Below are 15,557 nucleotides of genomic sequence, written 5' to 3' on the forward strand. Positions count from 1 at the left end.
CAAATGTGTGTCAACAATTGTCACACGCTGAGTAATATGTGCTAAAACCAGAGATGCAGTTATCCCCCAGCACCCTCATAAATGGTCAGAATCCGTTCACATCTGAAGGATCGATCATTTGACCTTCTATACCAGTCTAGCATATAAAGTTGATGTAAAACAAACAAAATAAAGCCAATCACACATTCCACTTATCTCTAGTAAAAAAACAAGTGTAAAAGATTGGCAGATTGATGTTTTATGCTATCTACTTTGTTTCACTGTATCACTTTTTTCTGAAATATTTTTCTAGAATGGAATTTGACTTACCTGATAAGAGAGACACGAACTGGATTTTTTTTTTTCAGAAAGCCACATTTTCTGAAGTTTTCTAATTTTATTCTGATTTTCAGGGAAGGTACAATGAAGCTAGAGTAGATTTGTTTTATTTTTCCCTCCCCCAAATAAGGATTCCAGGAATTAAAAGGCACTGGTTAGACTCTCACCATGATTCTAGAAACCTTTTTGTGCTTAATATAGAGGGTACACATAGTTAAAGAACACTACACCTTTACAAGTGTACTATTCCCCCAATAACTCTTGTTTCGGTTGTTTAAACTGACTTGGGGAGTACAATTAATAGATTTTAAAACTAATTAACTTGTGCTGTTCTTTGCTTTGTTTCATTTTTGTCCCTGTTTTAGATCTGGAGATAGGCATTCTTTGGCAGAGGTCATATTTCAACTTCTCCTCTGTAAGGATTATGAGACATTTACGGTTGAGGGATTGATTTATTTTAAAACCTAAAACCTCCACTTATCATTTTATCTTCTTTAAACTAACCCCATTTCTAGTTACATTGTTTGTGGATGGCCTTGTTTGGTTCTTTAAATACTAGGAACAGTTTCATCATCATCAAATATTAACTGCTCACTGAGAGCAGAAGGTGAGCTTGACAAGGTTGCTGTATTTACTAAGAGCGACTCATTTTAAAACATATTTCTTAAAAAGTAATCTCCATAGTTTCATCTGGAATGTTCTCAATTATGTTCACATCTCTGAAACACATTTCAGATGAAGCTCAATGTACTTGATAGATATTCAGGCCACGCAGAATAGATCTTTATTTTGAAAAGAGAAAACATTTGTATCAATAAAATTGCTTGTTTTTAAGTCTGCAGAACAAAAACAAACAGGAAGTTGGCCTGGTTTTCAGATACTCTTTTAAAAAAATTACTTGGTTTAAAAAGGCCACTTTCTTTAAATACACGATGTGTTTGGAGTTTGGAGTTTTCTTTGGGGATGTGTCTGATACTCTAAAATGCCTACAGTTTTAATAACAAGTTAGCAGAGTTTTCATTAAGAGTTTTGGTGATAAAAATATATTACCATTAACAAAATGTGAGCTTAGTCCCTGCCTCAAAGTATGTGAATGGCAGTGGATACCACTAAGACTTTCTGCTTGGAAATTGCATATTTGTTATTAGTCTGGTGGTTGGGTAGGCGTGTGAGGAAAATGCTTATTACTTCAAGTGGATACATTTGGCCTCCGTTTGGGGTTTGAAACAGGATTTCACATTTGTGAATTTAACAAGACCCCACGAACAACCATTTTGATATCATGCTTTTAAATTTCTTTCTCTGAAAAAGGCCTTAGGTTTAGCGAAAGAGGGACTGATTGTCATCTTTGTGCCTCTAATTTCAAAATGCAAAGGTAAATCAATAACTATACCTGCCCTTTGCATAACCTCTGGGTGGAGGGATCCGAGGCTGGCTATAGAGATGTAATTATTTAATGTATTCTCAGCGGCATACTGAGCCCTGCAAAGATAAATTGTTTAAATCCAAACAATGATCAGGGCTGTTTCCACCTTATACTCTCCGTAGACGTTTGCGAGCTATTTGAAACTTTATTGCTTTGAAACTTTCTTTTTACTCAGAGACAGGAAACTTAATTTTGCCAAGTGGAAACCCCAAGGTTTGAGTCAAGTGCAAAACTAAGACCCTTAGGAATTGAGGGGCTTGCCAGCTACCTCCTTACTTCCCAAGTTTTAGTGTGGTTTAAACTCACTTGAGACCCTTAAGTTTTAAGTCATGGAAAACCTAAGCTAAGTGGCATATGGTTTCAAGGGACAGGAGTCACAGTGTAGGGAAAGCCCGTTAGAGAAGCCCTGAAGTTGTTATTCCAGACGCTGTCTGGCTGAAGCATTCAAAGAAAGGAAGAAAGCTGGGGAGGTGATGGTGGGGAAAATCTCCATCTTGTTACCTGTTGGCGCATCTGGCACATGCAAAAATGTTCAATGTCATTTCAACGGAACATCCGGTTCTTGGGCTGCACTGTTATTTTTCTAGTTAGGGGGAGAGAAATCGAAATGGAAAGTATGAAGGAAAAGCTAACTTGACCTATCAGATGCCATGGGGCTTAGTTTGAGCTTTAGTAAGAGAAAATATTAGATCAGCATTTTCCATAAGGACAGTGTAACGAAATACTGGTAAAAGGTGTTTTATGAAGAAAAGAGGGATGGTTTCTGCGATTCAGCTGTGTTGGGTTAGCAGGTTTCTTTACTGTAGGACATACATGAGAGAGATCCTTTGATACACTCTGGTGTATTGTCAGGCTCCGGGAGAGGAATGTAGTATGCCATTTTTACAAGAATTTCCCCAGGAAACTGCGCTTTTGAGGCTCTTCTCTTGGGAGCAGTGGTCTATGGTACACACTCTCACAAATGCTTTCCAACTTTACTCCTTGCTTTTCCATCCCTTGTTGTCTATAAACACGTAAACTTCCCCAGTGTAGTACGATTTCATTCTTTCTGACCTTACCCATTCTGAATCTTTGATAATTCCAACAAAAGCATCTGCATCCTTTCTTTGAATGTTTGAGACGGATTTGCTTTTATTCTTTTAATTTCTCCATTTAAAAATGCAAAAGTCATCTATTACATTCTTACTTCTATTGTGCTCATGGGATATAAATGTTTTGGAGTGCACAATGCAATTAAAAGCATTTTTGTTTCACAGCAGCTTGTTAATAAAGTTATGGGAAAAATATGAAGAAACCTAAATGAAGTTTATGAGGTATTGAAATTTGGGGGTCAAAAATCAGTCGGATGAGCCATCGCTTGCCAAGCTTTGCTCCGGGCCAAGCACTAGCTTCTGTGCTGGGACTAGAACATGCCTAAGAACATGGCTTCTGCCCTCAGAGAGTTTATGGACGAGAGAATGCTCCCTACACAAGGGATCGTTGCGTACTTACGGGGATCAGTAGTTCTCAAAGTGTGGTCCAAGGACTCTAGAGCGTCACTAAAACCCTTTCTGGAGTCTGAGAGATCAAAACTGTTTTCATGATTGTTTCAAGACCTCATTTGCTGTTTTCACTGTCATTCTCTCAAGAGTGGAGTTTTCCAGAGACTGCATGATAGGTGATGTTGCAACAATTGAATGCAAAAGTAGGCATGAGATGAGCTTGCATGCCTAATGACTAAAAAAAAAAAAAAAAATTCAGGACCGTGTCTAGTAACGGATTCCTAAATGTTCACAATTACCACTTTTGTGATATGCATATTCTGCCATGTGGGGCTATTATGGATTGCCATTCTTCCTGAATATATGATTTTGTTCATTAGAACCAACCATGCCCCTTTACTTCTCCCTCTCTTTTAATATGAGTAATCAAGAGTTGACTGAAAAAGACATCTATGCAAATAATGGCTATTCGTGCCATTTTTTGCATGTTTTGAATATGTATCTGCATAGATCTTATGTGTGCCTATGGAAACACGATGCTTAAGCCATCATTTTCCTCGGCTTTAATGGATGACTTTTGCTTGAATTTGAGTCTTCCACAGACGAGGCTGAAGAAAAAGAAAAGCTAACCCACCCTCCTCACCCCTCCCACACACAATTAAAACCTTCAAAACACAAAAGCCTCATCTTCCTGTAGAAATTACTATGTTCCAAAAATGTATATAAATTCAGAGTCAGGAGTTAGGCGTGGTGGTCACTGACCACGGCCCTCTCCATCCCACCCCGAGGAGGAGCCCTGGGCAGGCACAAAGTCATTTGAATAGCTGATTGCGCCACTGTGGGTGGGAAAGTAGGGTGGCTGACGGGTAGGGAGCTGTGTGAAGCTTTTGGTGGGAGGAGCCACGGATTAAAAAATTGTTTTCTCCAACAGCCAACTTCCTTAAATTCCTTGCAGCTGGTCAGGTAAGCTGGGTCTGGGAGTGCCTTCTGCTTTGCTTGGGGCAGTTGAAGGCCTAGGAGAGCCTGGGAGGATTCCATGGAGGGAAATCCTTTTGTCCTTAAGGTAAAGGGAGGAAAATGGGTTTTTGAGGATTTGACTCAATTTAGCTCAACTCACCAGGGTAGAAGAATGGATAGGGAGAGGGTTGCCAGATGATATATTAAATGGAGAGCATACTTATCCTCAAACATTGTTCATTGCTTGTCTGCAATTCCAGTTTGATTGGGAGTTCTGTATTTCCACTTGATCAATCTGGCAACTCTGGATGGGGTTCCGGGCAGAAGCCCTAGCTGGGAAGAAAGGGAGCAAGCAGCTGGTGTCCTCTTTGTCCTGGGTCTGTATCACTACAGTAGGTCATATGGTGGGGTGTCTAAAAAAAGGGAGGTGAACCCTAAGAACCCAACATTTGACTATGGGCCGAGAGCGAGACACCCCTTTATGTCGTTTCATGACAAAGCCTATGTGGCATGATTTTATGTGTATTGTATTTGTTGGAGTCACAAATTGAATGCCATTATGTTTTCTTTCCTGTTTTCTGTCTTTTAATGACATTTTATGTTGGCAGCCATCAAACTGCTTTAAAGACAGCCTCCATGAATACTTTTGGTAACTTGGTACCAATGTGCTTTCATTGTCTTTGGTTTTAATTTGATTCCGGTCAGCTGCTTTATAAACAGAGAGGGGTACGTTCATGAGGAGCTTATTATTGAACAGATACTCAGTTAATATTTGTCTAGCACAATTAAAGGTATTCGATTAGACTGGGGCAGGTGGGCTGTGGAGGGGGGAGAGCAGTGGGGACATAGAGGAGGGGGCTGGAAGCAAGTATTGGTGAGGCAGGCTTGGTTTCACTGTGAACAGCCACTATGATTTTTAGTGTTATTTGTTCTTCAAAAAATTTCATGGAAAAATTAAGCTCATGGTTATTTGAAAACAAGTGTTTAATGTGAACGCCGCTGAATGGGGCGGTGGGGGGCGGGTCTTGAAGTATATCGGGAACATTTTTCTTGTAAGAAGCCAGCGTGTGCAATAGAGACCCACAAGAAGGCCCCACCTGATGTGATTGCCCTAAAGCCACATATTCTACCTCTGGCTAAGGAGCTTCAGGGATTTTGACTTGCAGCCTGTTCAGAGAAATGTGGGTTGGGGTGGAACAGTGGGTGAAGGCAGTGTACTCGAAGCTGACCCTGGAAATGCAGTGTTCCCCTTGGGCCGACTCAGGTGTTGATTACATATGAATCTGCTGTATGTTCCTTTATTCGGCTCTGTGGGGTCCTGTGGCCTGGGGAGTTCTTGTGGCTACAGACCCCTGGAATTAGACCAGGGTTTGTGTCTGTGTGCCTCATGGATTCCTGACACTTCTGGTTCAATTATACTGAATTACGAGGATTTTTCAGCCATCGGGGTCACATACACCCTAGAGTATATATTCCTAGCCAAAAAAAAAAAAAAAAAGTATAAATTCACTGTTTGCTAGACCTGAATAGAATAACCAGTCATTTGGGACAGACAACCAGGAACAACCTTATTCATAAGTTGGCTATTGTTCTCTTTTTGGAGGAAGAAGAAAGAACTTAATGGAAGGAAACAGCCAGAGAAGCAAGGAGGCTTATTAAAAAAAAAAAAAAAAAAAAGATTATTTATTTGAGAGTGAGTGAGCAAGAACGAGAGAGAGAGAGAGAGAGAGAGAGAGAGAGAGAAAGCACAAGCTGGGGGAGGGGCAGAAGGAGAGGGAGAAGCAGACTCCCCGCTGAGCAGGGAGCCCAACATGGGGCCCGATCCCAGGACCCTGGGATCATGACCTGAGCCGAAGGCAGACGCCTCACCCACTGAGCCACCCAGGTGCCCCAGCAAGTAGGCTTCTAAGGCAGACTTAGTGTTGCTCCCTATAAAATCATTCTCACAAACTTTATTCATTTACTCAGCAAACTTACGGAGTGATCACTCTTCTCCAGGCTCATAAACATCCCTGGAGGTTCAAAGATGAAGAAGATAGAGTCCTGCCTTTGGATAAGCTCAAAGTCTAGTGGGGAGATAGGCATGCAAACAATTTATCGATGTGCACAGTGATAAGTGCTGGGATAAAACTGAGTGCAAGGTGCAGGTGGAGGCACAAGAGAGGGGGAGGTAAATGAGAGTGGGGGTGGGGAGAGGAGTCCAGGCAAATCTTTACAGGGGAAGAGTCATTTGAACTGAAAATCCATGTTGGGGAGTGCGAGCCTGGGAACTTGGCTTCTGTTCTTACTGAGCTGCTTGTGAAGTAGGACAAGTCCTCTCACTTCTTTGGTCTTTACTTTCTCAGGAAGATAAAGGCACACAAGATGTTCCTTAAAATCCAGTTCAGCCCTAAATGTTACAAGCTGGTAATCAAGCTATCTTAGTGTACTGTCTCAGAACAAATCATCATTGCTGAGCCCTACTCCCTTCATCTTCTTGGAGGTCACCACTTGAAAGTTTTCTTGAGGCAAATAGGCAAGAAAATTCTTCTGCCCTCCTCCCAGCTTCTTACCTGAATTCAGACTTGGTGTCCAGTTTGGGCCAAAGTCATTGCCCAGTGTGTGCGTAAATGGGATGTCAAGAAAGCAGAGTTCAGTAGCGTAAGGAAATGAGATGCAGAGCTGACTGTAGTGAGGGGGGTGTGGTGTGTGCTTGGCTGGCCCTCTCTATAAGGGTCTATGTTCAGCCTCATTAATCTTGCCTTCAATATTTTCAGAAAATGCTTTATTAAAAGACTTTAAAAAAAAGATTTCTTGTCTGCATCCCAAATTTAAATTACAAGTTTTATGTAAGATTTAAGGATGCTCTTTATGCATATTTATCAATGTTCATAGATGGTATAATGTTGGAGGAGAAAATGATGCAGATTATATCCATTTTTAGAAAGACAGAACCCTAAGAGGAAGAAAGTGGGAAATTAGCCATTAGTATGCTGACGTCTGGCTAATACTCGTTTATGTTGGTGTCCCCTCACTTTTAGCTCCTTTAGGTTGTTCCTAGCCTTTAAATAGGTCTTGATGGTGGTAGGAACCAGGCAACCTCAGATATGTGATTTGTAATTCTCGTATAACTGTTACTTCCTCTGAGCAGCCGTGTCTATGCATGTAAGTATGTGTCAGTAGGGCACTGTGATCAATAGAATTTTTCATTTAACACACAGTCACTAAAATGAAATAACATAATTTGTTTCGTAGAACAAATCATCTGTTCGTTGCCTTTATTTAACATTTCACCTTAACTCTTGGTCGCCTAGCAGAGCTGTGAGGTGTCTTTGAAAAGGTAACCCAGTTATCATTGTATTTGAGGGGAGGGGTTCCCCCACTACCACCCCCCTCCCCGTAATTCCAAATGTATTTGAAGAAGCCAGTCATTCTCCAAACAGCTGTTTCTGTTAAGATACTGTGACTGACAAAGGGTAATTTTCAGCTTCCTAGGGTCCTTTTCGTATTCTGATGGATGGTAGAGCTTTCTCTTAGGAACATAAAAAAGTACATTTCACAGGGTTTTTCTACCACCAAGTGCATGGGAAGTCTTGGATCTGACAGACTCACTCTCATAACTCCCAAGACTTAGGTGGAATTTGAATCTCTACAATGCTACTTTTCTCTCTCTGTCAAAGGCTTTGTACTCATTTGTCAAAAGCCTGAAGGTAGGAAAAAGGAAATAGATTGAATTGTGGAGGCTTTACAAATGCTCAGCAACTTTTTCCTTTGTCTGTCATCAACTTTTTGATGCAGATGTATTTCAGAAGTTTCATTGACCATTTTATCCCCCTGCTGCTTTTTGGGTGCAATTTCAAAGTGGGTAGCGGGGAAGGGGGAACTGGAAGATTCATGGCTGTAGTGGCTCTTATTTCAGCCAAGAACCGCTTTCCTACTGAATCACTTTGCTATTTTCTTAACTCAGGAACATAGTGAAAGGCCAGATGAGAATGATTTGTTTTTAAGGCCAAAGGAAATGGAAAAGAAGTGAAATTCAGGCAAGCATACATGAACTTGCATGCTAATCTCTGCGATGCTTCTTTAATTCTCCATGTATACGTAGGAGGAAGCAGAGAGAGAGAGTTCTTTGTCTTTTTTTTTAAGATTTATTTATTTATTTTAGAGAGAGTGAGTGCATGTGTGCGCATGGGGTGGGGGAGGGGCAGAGGGAGGGAGAGAGAGAGAGAGAGAGAGAGAATCGAAGCAGACTCCTTGCTGAGCATGGAGCCTGATGTGGGGCTCAACCCCATGAGCCTACGAGCCCGAGACCACGACCAGAGCCCAAACCAAGAGTCAGAAGCCTAACAGGCTGTGCCCCCCTTAGAGAGTTCTTTGTCTTGACTAGCCTTAGCTGCTGTTTTCCGGATAGAGCCAGCTCTGCTGGTGGTTGGCAACTGTCAAAGGTACGAGACTTGTAGGATCCTTTTTGACTTGGTCCACTAAGCTCATGGCAACTCTGAAACTGTGGGTCTACAAGGAGGACTTGAGACACCTTTGACGTGGCTTGGGAAACCTGAGGGGTGATTTTTTTTTCAGACTAAGATAGTTTCTGGGCTGTTACAGACCCAGTGTGATAGGATATCTCGTGACCCATTCAAAGTGCTTAGCTGGTCTAAGAAAAACACTGGAACTTTTCTAGTCGTTAGTTTTCCAAAGGCCAAGAACAATGGGTAATTACATACTGTGCTGGGCAGTCCCTCCCCTGCCTCCACCCCAACCCATCCCCACCTGTTTACCAAAGCCTTGATCCCCTACAAGGACCAAAAGCAAATGTTAGCAAATGTCAAAAACAAAGTTTATCCCCCTCAACTCCAAACTCCAATTAAAGTATTTTGGCCTATAATTAAGTTCGGGCCTCTTGAAGAATGAGTACTATACAAAAGAACTTTATCACCGAGTGTTGCGCGTATAAATGTTATCCTGAGTTCCAAAGTCATTTTGAAAAAACTTAAGAGGCTTGGTTTTCTTTTGAAATATTGTGTTCCACAGATAACATCGATATTGCATTATTTGGTCTCGTCATCTGTTGTTTGGATAGAAAAATGCAGATTTTTTTTTTTTTTTTGGTCTTTTATAAGCTTCCTTTAACACAAGCAGCAGTCTCTGGTAAGGTAGTATTGCTGTGCATTTGCATTGTTATAGAAGTAAATTATGGATTCTGTCATTCAAAAGAGAATGCTTTATAAATCAAGTAAAATCTCATAACTAAGACGAATAAGTTGTTTTTAAGCCTTATGGGGCCTCATATTCCATACTTTAGTTTTACAGCCCAACCTGATGTAATTATTAAAGTGTAATTCTCTTTTTTTTTCTATTTGTGTGTACTGTTTTTGCTTTGTACAAATGTCTTTAGTTTTCCAAGACAAAGCTTAAGAAAAGTTACTATATGGAAAGGACAGTAATATAAAAGCACAAAGGCAAGCAGTAATTTTTTATCTGTAGATTGGCAGGAAATGTGCCAAATATACCGTGTTCTCTCCCTCCCTTTCTTCCTCCCCACCCTCACTGATTGCATTCAATGTAAATGATGTTAAAACTCTAAATTGTAACAATGGTAAAAATCCTAATGTATTCCTTTTCTTTCTATTGTTTAAACTGATCTATTGTTTGGAACTCCTGAATATAAGAGACAGCCCTCATTATAAAGCTTTTTTGGAAGGGGTTACAAACTGTGTTCTGTGTAAACGTCTGTGGTTGTGTTTGCCACTCGTCTGGAAAAGCTATCAAGGTGGGTTTGCAATCCTAAGGCAATCCTGCTCAGCAGGTGCCTTATTTCTTTTTTTCACTGCCGCTATGTAACTGTCCCAAAGCATGGGAATCAGAGCAGTGGTCCTAAATGGGGATGGTGCAGGAAGAGGAAAAATCGTCTGCGGAGAAGGAAGGTCAGGAGTAAGTTATTTAGACCTGGTTAGGGGGCAGGATCTACAAATGCAGCTGCAGTTAGTGATGAAAAGCACTGAAATTGCAAAGAGGGAGCAGAGGTAGGGAGCAGAGGTAGAGACCGAGATTTACGATCTGAGCCAGTGCGGTGATAGATGAAACTTTACAAGAACTTCATTTCTCCAGGGAAGAGAGATTAGAGAGGAGAGCAGAGGATTTAGGACTGAACCTTGGGGAAATCTTAATGTAAGGGTGTGGGAGGAGGGAGAGAAACCCCCAAGTATAAACTAGCATGCTTGGCCGTGGATGACACCAAGCATCAGTGCTCCCCGCGGGGCTGTTAATTCTGAGCCAGAAAACCTCCTTTACACTGGGTGGAGGGTGGAGAACCTAGGGACTAAAATCCTTGCGACTTTGCTTCGGTGCAGGTTGTGGTAGGTGTAAAATGAAGCTTATGTGTTCTCATAGGAGGCACATTAGTGGGGGGGCACCCCTCCATTACCGTGTTTTTGAGCACATAGAATGATTTCCTGACCGTCCTTATATGTGCTGAAATGATGTAGCCATTCATTCCTAAGCTACTTTTATGAAATCAGAACGACTGGGTCAATACCATTCTCAGCTCTTCCTACCAATAAATTCTTCCTTTTCCAGGATATGCAGAGGAATGTAAAGGTACGTGGAAAGTAAGATCTGATTTGATTTTCTAAATCATTTAATTTGGTTAAAATTAAATAGATCATCGGGAGAAACGAAGGGACAAAACTGACAGAAAAAATAGCAGCTCCTTTGATTTGTCAAGCTGTGTTCTGAGTTATACTCAGCTTCTTGCCGTGCATCTAGGTTTGCGTTAAATGTAGCTCTCTAAAGGTTTGAAAGGACACACCTTGATTCACAGTGAAATTATAGGAATGCTTTAATGACCAGATAACTCAGTGTGGAGGAGTGGTTGTGAACTGTTTAGCCCTCTGAAGTAAGGGCAATTCATAGCATGTGTTAAAAACGCTTGATGAACTAACCCATTTCTCCTGCGGATTCAGGTGGACTAGCAACTTACACTCTTGGGTAACCCCCCCTAAAAAAGCTGCTTTTTTTCTCCACCTCTCTCTCCAATAAGCTCATGCACTGTAAAGAATTCTAGCATCAGTGGGGAAAAAAGAATTGCTTACAGTTGTGCTTGTCTGAAAAGGATTATGGGGGGCCTGGTCATATGAATGAGAGATTCAGTAGCCTCTTTGTATAGTGCTCACGAGTTAAACAAACACAACAACAGGTCACATTTGACATTGTGATAAATCTCTGTCCAGTGACGTCCTTTGGTACCACGTAGTAGACACCGTAATTAGCAGCCATGTCAGCATTTAGGCAACACCAAAGGCATATTTGATTGCCCAGGACTGACATATTATCCTGTCTGGAAGTGCGTAAACCATCAATAAAACATTGAAAGAGCCGAGACTCCAAAATACACTTTGGTCTCAATTATCCAGGTGATCTAGGGCCATTGCCTCCAGAACCTAAAGAACATGACTGCCAGGTATAAAGATTTACTCTCTGATGGAACAGAACCTCAGGGGATTTCAGGATGTTTCTCACGTTGTATGGACTCGGGAAAAAGAACTTTAAAATTGTCCAGAAAAATGGATCTAAAATTTACCAGGTATATTTACGTGTATCTAACATTTTCCCTCAATTTTCTTGATAGTTTCTATATGCAGATCCAAATCCTGAATTGTATTTAACATGCATGATTTTACATCTCATGTCAGGAAATTTTTATTTGAATCTGTAACGTTATGAGGGTATCATAGTATTCCTAATATTTTATGGGTTTTTTTTTAAAGATTTGTTTATTTATTGAGAGAGAGAAGGGGAAAAAGAGCGGCGGTGGGGCGGGGGCAGAGAGAGAGGGGAGAAAAAAAATCTCAAGCAGACTCCCTGCTGAGCACGGAGCCCACCCTGGGGCTCGATCCCACAACCCCGAGATCACAACCTGAGGAGAAACCAAGAGTTGGGCACTTAACCGACTGCGCCACCCAGGCGCCCCTTAATATTTTATGTTTTAAACATAATTTGATGCATATCAAAGTAGGGCAGAGCCGAGGGGCTAAGAGAATGAGTTCTGGAATCAGACCAACTGGGTTTTAGTTCGGGTTTTGTCACTTTATAGCTGCGCAAATTTCTCTTAGTCTCAGTTTCTTCATCTGGAAGGTGAAGGTTACCAGGGTCTCGATCTTAGAGGGTTGGTACGAAGACTAAGTAAGTTAATTGGTGCAAAGTGCTTATTACAGTACAGCACACATGCTTGGAACTGCATAAACTTTTGTTATTTTGTTGCCAGATTTTTAGAAATACCAAAGTGCATTCATCTAATTTTTTATTTTCAGGGTCGGTGCGCTAGAGAGAACTGCAAGTACCTTCACCCTCCTCCACACTTAAAAACTCAGCTGGAAATTAATGGACGCAACAATTTGATCCAACAAAAGACTGCCGCAGCCATGTTTGCCCAGCAAATGCAGTTTATGCTCCAGAATGCTCACATGTCATCGCTTGTAAGTCACAGCTATGTCTTTGAAAAACTGCGTTATGTGTCTTTTTTTTTTTTTTTAAGAATAAGCCCTTGCCCGGCTTTCGGGAACTTAGTTACAGAAGGATGTAGGATGCCTGCTAATGTGTTAATTAACACCACGAACCTGTTGTGCGTGTTGGGGGAGCATTTGGGTGTGTTGGGTTTAACACCTGTGTTGCATTTACCATGAATTCAGTTTAGAAGAATATTAATAAAGGAGCAGGGGCATTTTAAGATAATGCGGAGGTCTGATTGTTATTACAGGTAAACCGTTGAATGCTAGGATATTAATCCAAACAAATTTCCTGGCTCTTTTATGGCAGTTTTGTTACTTTTTAATGGGCTTTTTATTTTGAAATAATTACAGGTTGAAGGAAAAGTTGGCAAAGACAGTACAAAGAGTTCCCATATTACCCCTCACCCAGTTCCCCCCCCCCGCTAATTTCTTATGGCATATTTGTCAAAATGAAGAAACTGACATTTTACACATTGCTATTAATTAAACTCCAGATTTTATTCAGACTTTATTAGCTGTTCCGTTAGGGTCGTCTTGCTGTTCCAGTGTCGAATCCAGGGTGGGACGGTGCATTTATTTGACTCCTGTCTCCCTTCTCTCATCTGGTCTGCGACCGATTCTCAGTCTTTCCCTGTTTCCCATGACCTTGACATTCTTGAGGAATCCTGGCCAGATATTTGGTGGTGGTTTAACTTAACCCAGCCACAGAGTTTGCCTTTGCAGGAATTAAAAAGATTATGTTGCCGTTCTAGACCAGCGTCTGGTATTTTTATGGATCCTTTAAAAAGTAATTTTGTCTTATTGAGAATTCATCTTGCCCTGATACCTTATACTATAAAGTTGCAATTTAGTCTTAGACCTTTCATTATCTAGATACTAATTGGAAAGAGGTATGTTGTCTTCATCTGTTACCCATTTGGTCGGTGACTGTGTAATAAACTCACTGAAAGCTAAAGACCATCTAGCTTTTCAGCTATGTAGTATTTAGATGGATACAATGAAAATGTGCTCTCAGCAAAGCCTATTTCATTATAAAATCGATTCTCAGAATTCAAGGAAATCCGTGTGGACAGGGCAACCCCTTCACTGGTACATCTTTATAGTTAGTGCATAAAACAGGTGGTAGGGGCCTTGATGAGTCACTGGAATTTTGCACCATGATCCTCTTTTTCCAGAAGGTCCAGACAGCTTTAAGTAAAGTTATTTGTTTATTTAGCATCACCTGTACTAGTAGTTTGCCAAAAACATTTGCCTTGGAACTCAGCTGATTAATTACATTGATAAATTAGCTCCCAGAAGGTCATATGGTTGAACTCCTTCTTCAAACTCTTTCGTTAGCTCTCACACACTGAAGTATTTTAGTTCCTCCCTATTTCTAAATGGGTAGGGAAGAGAAGGTGTTCTAGATTCTGGGAATAGTATGAACAAAACCACAGAGAAGTGAATGTGTGTGGTGAGTCCAGAAAATGTGAGTAGTAGGGGAATAAAGCAAGGGAGCTTTTCACCCACCTTTATTACTGCTCTTGGCCTCTCGTGGATCTCCCAATTTCAGACTGAGCAAAGAATAGGGGCCAGATTGTATTACACACCTGAGCCCAGCATGTGTTTTTTTTTTTCCCCCTTAGGTCAAGAGACAGCATTGGGGCATCAATCAAATGCCCGGTTTCAGGGAATCAGAGAGCAAGGCCTGGGATAAAGTAGGGGTAAAGGCAGAAGGCAGACTATTCATCTTCTATTCAGCCTCCAGGAGAGTCTTTCCGTTCCCCGTCTCCACCATTCATGCATTATTGATCATGCTGGCTCACCCTGGAGACAAGGGAGTGGCTTTTTTTTAGAGTCCAATAAGAGATCCATTGAGTTCTCCAGCCTCTTGTGCTTTCTAATTGAATTCTCCATGCTTTCTATAAAAAAATACATTTCCCTTTTTTTTCTTCCATGAGGGTAATTTCAGATTTCAGGCTGCAGAATATGACTGATATGACTCACAGGAGTACAATTTATTTTATTGCGTATCGTAAGATACAAGACATTACTTAGAAGACCCCAGGGAGCAATTGGAAATTGCTTTTCTACCTTGTAGATTATTTAACAATAGCTGTTGTGATGTGGTAAACTGATAAAAGATTAATTCCTGCAGTTAATATGTATACAAAAAACTAACCCCAAGATGATTGATATGATCCTATTTTGTGGTCTAGAAAGGTTTGTAGGCGTGTTGTAATTGCACTAGTGTGAGCAATTTTAAGTGACATTTACCAGTCTGATTTGAAAGAAATGTTCCTTATTATGGATCTTGATATTACCATAGAAGTAACATATGATTTTACTTGATTTTTCTGGTACCTACGCTCCCCAAACAACTCTCTATCCCTTTTAACCCCCCACCACCCTGATAATCTGATTCTTCTCCCTAGACTCGTCAAGCTTTTATTTAAACTTCCAATCCTGATATTTGTATGGTTGCATATTAAGCCCCATTTGGTATCACTGGCTTGAACTTCAGGTTTTCCCACAAAGCGTACTTTGATCCGTTTCTAGGATACCAAGAGAGCACATCTGCTTTTGGAAAATTGAGTATGGTTTGCTTATTATAAGCCCCAGATAAAGGGAATGTCAACCTAAATGGGATGGTAGCTAGAGAACAGATTCTGTTTAGTGTGACTGAACAATGAATAAAAGCCACACCTAGTCAATTTGGGTGGAATGCTTGCCATAGCAGGCAAGTTTGTTCACTGTATTTAACAGGTCTGAATTGACATTGCTAATATAAAATTCCACCCCTGAAAGCTTTTGTTAGCTTTATTAAGGAAGTTTAGCAAGTGAGACAAGGAGCGTGACTCCCCAGTGTTTTTTGATGCAGTTAAGAGATAGTTTCTGATGTTCACAGCA

General features: G+C 40.8%; 1 protein-coding gene across 5 annotated transcripts in view; it reads left to right on the forward strand.

Moving 5' to 3' along the window:
* MBNL3 (muscleblind like splicing regulator 3) overlaps window positions 1-15,557 on the forward strand; it is a 101,594-nt gene that overhangs the window by 64,361 nt on the left and 21,676 nt on the right. For all 5 annotated transcript variants that reach the window (XM_088028642.1, XM_028092699.2, XM_028092702.2 and 2 more), the window contains exon 3: window positions 12,471-12,635. In XM_088028642.1, coding sequence (XP_087884768.1) covers window positions 12,471-12,635 — 165 coding nt within the window. The remainder of the gene's footprint in view (window positions 1-12,470; window positions 12,636-15,557) is intronic.

Source organism: Eumetopias jubatus, unplaced genomic scaffold, assembly GCF_037043125.1.
Source record: "Eumetopias jubatus isolate StellerSeaLion01/CBP00866 unplaced genomic scaffold, mEumJub1_p1.0 scaffold_11, whole genome shotgun sequence".
NCBI lineage: Eukaryota > Metazoa > Chordata > Mammalia > Carnivora > Otariidae > Eumetopias > Eumetopias jubatus.